This window comes from Gossypium hirsutum, chromosome A05 (assembly GCF_007990345.1).
Source record: "Gossypium hirsutum isolate 1008001.06 chromosome A05, Gossypium_hirsutum_v2.1, whole genome shotgun sequence".
In the NCBI taxonomy this organism is placed as follows: Eukaryota; Viridiplantae; Streptophyta; class Magnoliopsida; order Malvales; family Malvaceae; genus Gossypium; species Gossypium hirsutum.
The window spans coordinates 18192611-18201298 of NC_053428.1; the positions used below are offsets into that span (position 1 = coordinate 18192611).

General features: G+C 36.0%; 1 protein-coding gene across 1 annotated transcript; it reads left to right on the plus strand.

The window, feature by feature from the left end:
- The first annotated feature begins 1781 nt into the window (after positions 1–1781).
- On the plus strand, positions 1782–5178 carry LOC107961303 (synaptotagmin-2). The gene is made up of 8 exons (XM_041113762.1): positions 1782–2174; positions 2388–2489; positions 2857–2931; positions 3227–3303; positions 3378–3624; positions 3888–4238; positions 4482–4613; positions 4875–5178. The coding sequence occupies exons 1-8, from the start codon at positions 2058–2060 to the stop codon at positions 4998–5000; spliced, it is 1227 nt and encodes a 408-aa protein (XP_040969696.1). The 5' UTR covers positions 1782–2057; the 3' UTR covers positions 5001–5178.
- The last annotated feature ends 3510 nt before the right edge of the window (positions 5179–8688 follow it).

Consider the following 8688-nt stretch of genomic DNA (forward strand, 5'->3'; position numbering starts at 1 on the left):
ATCACCCGGACATGGGTGGTTCGAGTTCATATCACCCGGATATAGGCGGTTCGAGTCCATTTGACCTAGAGCAACCACCGACATCAGTTGATATGTTTGGTAATAACATGTACTCCACCCCGCCTCAGGCCCCGATCGACCCAGTTGCCAATCCTTCAGATATGTACAATACACCTCAACGTCCACCCCATCAACGAAGGCCTGTAAACCGTTATACCCCGAACGATGATACCACTCCTGGTTCTTTCCAATTTTAAGTTATGTAAATTTCAAGTATTATGTGATGTTTGTTGTATTGATTTAAGGTTTCACAACTTATATATTAGTGTTTTTTTATTTAATTTATTATAAAATCTTTTAAAGTATTAAAAGTTGCAACTATTAATTTTAAATATAATTTCAACACTAAATAATACAAACTTTATTTCTAAAAGATCATAATATAGACAGACCTCAGTCACAACATTTAATTTCTTTCACACCGTGAAGATTGGCCAGTGTAGACGTTTCCATGGGGACATTTGCTCTGATTATGGCCAACTGTTCTACATATGGTGCAACGCTTTGGATCGACTTGTTCTCTTACATCCATGTCGTTTCGAATCCTCGTTATTGTCGGTCTACCTTTGACTCTCCTACGTAGTGACCGATCAGGCAACATCTCGAATGCAGGCGATTGCACTTCCCATGTCGATATATCCCTTAATACAGGGAACTTGTTACCCCAAATACGCAACGTACGTTCAAGTGCGTATATATCATTGATATATTGTTCGACATTCAAACTATAGGTAGCACAAGCTGCAGCCACATACGCACACGGTACCGTAGTGCTTGGAACATCCCGCACTCACACCGCCTATTTCGAAGATCAACTCCATAGGGCCGTGGTGGGATCCCTGACCGACGACTGATATACTCTGTCACTCGAAAAGTTTCCAAATTTCAAGAATATAGTTCTACATTCATCAACCTAGCCTTTGAGTGTTATTTTTCATGGTATCTCTGATTTTTTCGACGTACACGTGTCTTGCCTCTAACTGTTTTGCTTGTTTCAACCTCATTTTTGGTATTAAGGTTGCTAACCTGTAAAATGTGGCTGAAAAAACAGCTGAAATTGGCAAGTGACGCGTACGCCTTAAGACGGAGTTAACGGCCTCAACAAGGTTAGTTGTCATATGGCTATAACGGTACCCCTCGTCAAAACATTGAGCCCATTGCCACAGCTCCATGCTACTCAATCACTGTGTAAGAGAAGGTTTGCAGCCCGCCATATCAGTCTCTAACCTCGCCAACTTATGTCTAAATCGGTGTGGTTCCAGCTCGTACCCTATGTATATATTCCGATAAAATGCGTTAAAATTAGGAAATGTACTAGAATTAATTACAAATACGAATTTAAATACGATATTTTTACCCATGTTGACAATTCGTTTGCGCTGGTTTTTGTTCTTATACTCATTGTGGAAGTTCACAGCGATGTGACGAATACAATAGACAGACTTCCACGGAACCTCCAATTGCCGAATTGCAGGAACAAGACCCTTTGATCTGTCAGATATAATGAAAATGTTATTTTGCCAGACATCAGAGTATTATGATAGTCATGATTGGAACATCAGCTTGTTTTTAGAGTGTGGCACTTATGTTGAAAAGATTGAAGCATGCTATGTGTCTTGATCAAACTTTAGACTGACAAAAGTTGACAGTGAGGTTCTGAGTTATATATATATATATTATATGAATAACCCTTGCATTTCATTTGTGATGAACAACTAGTTTTCAGATTGGAAGAGAAGTTTTCAATACTGAGGATTTGTAAGGGAAATGAGTCAGAACAATGGCCATTTGTAGTATAATAATTCAAGAAAAGTATTGAAAACACTCACTTGGAACATGATTGCTTATTGTCATTTAGAATAAGAAAGTATGCATATGGTGGTTATGATGTTGTTGGGTTCAATGCACAAAATGCATTCCATTCTCTTCTTTTCCCTTTTACTTATTGCACAATATTATAGCGTGATACTCATTGTTGATTTAATCATATCCCAGGAATGAAAGTCTATACCACTGATGACAAGGAACTGATCATGGAACCATCAATTAAGTGGGCAGGGAATCCTAACATCATTATCGCAGTTACAGCTTATGGATTAAAAGCCACTATTCAGGTATTTGCTAGTGTAATGGTGGATTAAGAGAAAGAAATATACATGATGAGACGTGAAAGAAATGTCTAGTCGTGTATACACTATGTATATCTGTCTGTTCCCTTCTCAAGAACAGATATTAGTGCAAGCATATGAAACAAAATGGTTAAGCATGAGAAAGAGAGAATCTATTTATGGCTCCAGTGGGGAGTACTGATTTTCTAAATGTTTCAGGTTCTTGATTTGCAAGTATTCGGTATTCCTCGAATCACTCTGAAGCCTTTGGTTGGTATCTTTCCTTGTTTTGCCAATATATTTGTCTCTCTAATGAACAAGGTATGCTGTATTTAACAAAGCCATACATGGTTATTTATTCAGTAATTAAGTTTGTCCTGCATTATTGCTTCACTTGGAAGATGTTATGTATTTGATGCTGATGACATCTCTAAGCATTGTTCTTGTTCGGAGAGGTTTTTTTAATTTATCATCATCTCCATTTACTACGAATTGATGTTATTAACTTTATTGCATGTCTTTATTTTCTGTCTGTCCAAAGCTTTATCATGATTCAGTTCGGCATAAAAGGTTTAGGAGAAGCATCACCCAGACAATTGTAGACTTTTAGTGGCTGAACAAAGATCTCCTTACCTCTTTCTTTCCCTTCCCTTCCTTTTTCTCTTAATCTTCTATTTTTATTTTGTAGCCACATGTTGACTTTGGGCTGAAGTTACTTGGGGTGGATCTTATGGCCATTCCAGGGTTATACAGGTTTGTCCAGGTAATACTTCATTTCTTTTATCTTCTTGCAATAGATCAAGTGTTGCGTTAGAGAACACTGTTATTTACCTTATGGATGATGGTTAACTGCTCCGGCCTCCACCTTGGTTATATACGCCAAATATTATGCCCATTTCTCTGTCCCCCATTCACTTTTCCAATGGGAAGGGAAGTGGAAACTGCATTCATATATCGAATCTATATGCCAGCCATAGAATGCCATCGGCCCGCTTTATTTTCCAGGAATCCTGTTTGCAATCTCAATACAACCCAAATACTCTTTTATAAATATCCAGGAGCTCATAAAGGATCAGGTTGCAAATATGTACCTCTGGCCTCAAGCCTTGGAAGTGCAAATAATGGATCCTGAACAGTAAGTGTGTTTATTCCAGGCTTTCAAGTTACAGATGAGATTCTATCTCTTGCTAACATTTCGTTAATTGGCAGAGCTTTGAAGAGACCTTTAGGAATTCTTGATGTGACAGTTGTGAGGGCAGTGAAGCTTCAGAGGAAAGATCTCCTTGGCAAATCAGATCCTTACGTGAAACTAAATTTAAGGGAGGAAAAAGTAGCGTTCAAGAAAACTACAGTGAAACGCAGCAACTTGAACCCTGAATGGAATGAGGAATTTAGTTTCGTTATTAAAGATCCAGCAACTCAAGTTTTGGAGTTAAGGGTCTATGACTGGGACCAGGTATGATCCTTTTTATATGTTTTCTAGATTAATTGTAGGTTCCAAGGTTGCTCCTAATGCGACCAGCATAACCTTTCTATTTGGTGTCGTGATGTGCAATGATAGTACACATCACTGTTCTTTCTGTCCTTGTTGGAAGACTTTACTTAATTTGATAGCATCTAAAGCATTCCAAGCTAACCTGATACTCATGTATGCATGCCTATGTATGTTCCATAATGTAATTTCAGTATTTCTCAAGCTGTATGTATTAACTGATTCAGGTTGGCACTCATGAGGAGATGGGCCTAAATGTAGTTCCATTGAAAGATCTTACACCTGATGAGCCAAAAGTTTTGACTCTTGTTCTGCTGAAAACTCTGAACCCAAATGATCCACAAAATGACAAGCCACGTGGGCAGCTTGTCATTGAACTCGTGTACAAACCTTTCAAGGAGGATGAGATGTTAGATGACATTGACGATTCAGGTATGATGGAAAAAGCTCCAGAAGGAACACCTGCAGGTGGAGGTTTGCTTGTAATTATTGTGCATGAAGCTCAAGATCTCGAAGGGAAGTACCACACAAACCAACATGTGCGTTTGTTATTCAAAGGGGAGGAGAGAAAAACGAAGGTATGTGCCATAAAATCTCTGCTGTAAATATTTTGTTCAAGCATTTTGACTGAGGAAAACAAATAGTGCGGAATTCTGGTGCCAAACTTCCAGTGCATCTTAGTCTTTTAACACTGATGTTTAACAATAAAAGATGAGGCAGTTTCCAAATCCAGGATGCATTATTGGTTGTGAATCAGCAATGTTGCCTCTTTTATATTTTTGCCTGCATGAGCTTCGTGTTCCTTGTTATTTGTCATGCAGCGTATAAAGAAAAACAGAGATCCAAGATGGGATGAGGAATTTCAGTTTAGGTTAGAAGAACGACCCGCAAATGATAGACTTCACGTAGAAGTTTACAGTACCTCTTCCAGGATAGGGCTACTGCATTCCAAGGTTTGCTTCCGATTGCATTTATTCCAACCATAGTGTTCAAATGGTTCTATTATCTTTGTATGATGGGGATTGTTTTCTTCTTTTGTCAATGTTTTTTTTCTTATCTCATTAATAACACCAATTATTGTGACGACGTTTGGACTTTCATTTTTTTATCATATTGATAATTCACCAGATCATGGTGCATAACAAGCTTCTGTTTCTTCCTCTCTTTTTTTCCTTTTTTGTAGTGAAATAACTTTAGTTCGCATGTTTTACCAGGAATCTTTGGGTCATGTTTCTATAAACCTAGTTGATGTTGTTCATAACAGAAGAGTCAATGAGAAGTATCAACTCGTCGACTCGAGGAACGGTCGGGTTCAAATTGAGTTGCAGTGGAGAACTTAAGTATGCCATAATTTGTTTTTTTCATGAAGTTTGTAAAGGAGATTAGTCCAGATGTTTTATGTTGCTAGCAACTATAGCATTGCTTACTATGTTTTTAGTTATGTTGTTACTGTTAATCAATGTTTCTTGGCTCTGCTTTTAAACATGTTAATGTCAATAACTCATTTTCCTTGCAAAATATCTCCATGAATACTCTTTTCTAACTTTTTGAAAATACAACCTAATATATCAACTTATTTCCTTTGGGCCTTTCTGCCCATTTAAGCAACTCACTGGGGCGCTATCAGCAGGCTTAGCGATCTAGGCCTACTATAGTTCAAAAGATGAACAAAAACAAGACTGGCTGCAGATGTGACCTTTGTCCAATACTGCTGCACTCTTATCCTTGAACGCTGCTGAGAAATGACTGCCGTGTTTATATATATCATCTATTAATTGGTCGATGGTGCTCAACCCCCAAACTGCTAAAACAAGTAAAAGTAGGCAAAGATGCTTCAAAGCTGTCGAATAGTATGCAAGATTTTCTTTCCATATTGGCTACATATCGAGCCAGAGGGGTTGGGCACGTAAGTTACTAACTAGATCACTTTGGGGGAATTCATAAGAAAATAAAAAAAGATAAAAAAGCTTTGTTATGCCTAGTGGACCAATGCCAACAAAGCCTTAGGGAACCTCAACTCTTTTCCTACCTTTTTTTGGGTCAAATCTGAGATTATATGCTAACAAAGATTTCATTTGCATCTGGTAGACAAAGTTACAGAATTACAAACTTTGAGATCTAGAACAAGAAAAAGAACGTGGAAGCCATCGGCGGTACAGCTTTTGTAAAATACTAATAATTATTCAAGGGAAGTGGAATGTGGGAGCTCATTGTCTCCTTCAAAGCACTACAAGCGGTAATCGTTTATCATGTACCTTCCAACATCGATATATTTAAGGGTATATTAAATTTGGATGGATTCTCCATTTCTGTCAATCATTTAACCATGCACGAATGAAGAAGGAGAGCTCCTAAAATTAAAAATGGAAAGGCCAAACCTAAATACCCAAATAGGTTTTGTCGCTCTAAAAGTTGGTCTCTTTATTCCCTAAAACACTCGCTTAATATTCTTAGCATAGAATTCTCCACTAACCACATACATATACCCCATATTTTTACAAACCGAATAAGAATTTATGCTGCTTCTATTGTAGTGGATCTTAAATAAAGAGAATAAATGCTTGTCTTCCTTAACACAGTTCGTGCGGCGCTCATTTTCTTAAGTAGTAATCTACAAGGAAACAAGTTTTCTCAACTCTTTTATCCCCAGAATAAAGATACCCCACCAAAAAAATTTAAAAAAAAAAAAGTTGCTTTAGGCAAAGGTTTTGATATATAATACTACTACAAAGTCCACGACTTGATTTCGAATAACAGTTTAACATATTTAAATTTTGATTTAGCATCTCATTTTCAAATTAGTTCCTCCAGAAAGTTAAATATGCTGAAACTGGAAGATACCAAAAAACTGTTTGACCAAAGATGATGAAGAGTTTCCACCATTGCCATTGGTCGTGATGAAGAGGGGTTGTGTAAGGCTGCAGGCAATAGAGTACTATGGTCCCACCAGTGGACAATCCAGATTAGATAAAAACAACAAAAGAAGTGGACTTTTAGCTCTCAACCACACGGGAGTCAGAGGGGAAAAAAAAGGTGATTCTTCGGGAAAGGGCATAGGTCCAGAAAAAGCCAATCCTCAGTCTTCATCAGTTCTTCTAAAAGGATAGGATCCACATTGATATTTGATGATCCCAAAAGCTCCAAGACTTAACTTTCTTACCCACGTAAAAATAAAACTTGGATGTAGTGGCGTTTTGCTTTTGAGGTTTAAACTCAAATTTCAATCCTACAAGAAAAATAGCTGGATTCCAATATATACCATACGACGTTGCTTTCATGATTTTATCCAAGGAAACGACACAGATTCAAGGTCGTCCTTGAGCCACAAACTTGTGAATTTTTTTACCAGGGATATTAAAAACTGCGACGGGGCTGGGCCTGTCCTTCAAACTGCCGGATCACACCGTCAAAGCACTCTTATCGCCTATTGCTATTGGATCAGTTTACAGTACCTTCATAATTCCCTTTTTGGATAAATAAATACCTTTACTATTTCACAGTTTATCTATCAGACCCTCTTAAATAGTACGATTAATCGTTTTAACTCCGAAAACATTAACGATTAAGTCATCCAATGAGGACGTCAGTTTTGACTCGCAGTCCTGAAGAGCTGACAGAGCATTAAAAAGTAAAACTCTGAATCAAATCAATGTTTTTTTCCCATTAAAGCAAAATCATTTTTTCCAGTCATAAAACAGACTCAATGTTTTTTTTTTTGGGTAAAAAAATGTCCTCGTTGCTTGTTTTTTTTAATTTTTGAGATAGTCTTTTTTGACTTTTAATTATAGAAACTTAATTTTTTCTATCAATCTAATTTTAAAAAAGTAAAGTTTAATTTACAATAACTGTTAATTGATTTCATCAAATTTAAATAGTATCTTCTTCTCCTTTTTTTGATAATTTGTACTTTGTATTTGGACAAAATAGTAAACTGCTACATTTACTTAGTTTTCCCTCTACATTAGCCAATATGTAGCCATCCTCAAACCCGATACTATGCATAATCTGTTGCTTACATGGTTGCCATTATTAACATTTTTTTCCTAATGATGTCAATTGATTTCCTTCTTTCTCTCCGTATTATATAAATAAAAGAGCTCAAAGTAAACTTCAGAATCAAAGTGAGCAATAATTTTCGTTTTATACATACCACAATAGATCTTTGCAAAATTCCTCCCCATATTTTTTTTTTGAAGCGCATTCAAAGAAAATGTAATTTCGAATTCATGCTCCTTATTGCTAAATGTGTAGTTTCTATCCCCACACTTCTCAAATAAAATTAACTTTTATTTCGTTGTCAGCTTGTCTAATATTGCCATCCAAATAATAATTGAATGCCTTGGGATATGAAATGAATCTCATGCCATCAATTATAACATATACTGTGCTGATTATTTATTTCATCTTTTAACCATGAGGATGAAGTTTGATTTTTATCTATGGGAATGAAATACATTTTATGACCAGTTATTTACTTTTTTAGAGAGCATTTTGTAATGAGAAAATTAGTCATTGCAATCGACAGTAAACACCTTAATTTTGACAAAAAATAATATCATACCATCATGAAATATACTTTTAGATATTAAAAATTCAAATGTTCAAATTAAAAAAAAAAGTTTATTAAAAGTATTATAAATTAAAATTTAATTTTAAAATCAAACAAATAAAACTAAAATTTTAAATAAAAAGTTGAGCAACTAAATTTTAAAATATTCAAAATGTAAAAGGATTCAGGATAAAATTAACCTTTTTTTTTCTTTCATTCAAAATCAATGGATTTGTTTTGAATAAGGCAAAATCGAAATCAATGTCAACGCATCGTGTGCTACCATCGTGAAATATTGTAATGTACGGTGGGAACCGGGAGCCATACTAGGTTGCAGGGTGTTACGGGTTCCATGTTATCAGTACTCTCACTCTCTGACTTTTGAAATTTTGTATTTGTTTAATTTCATATCTAAAAATTCGATACTTTGGGGACTACGATTCGCTTTACAAAGCACTGCACAACTCTACTTAACGTAG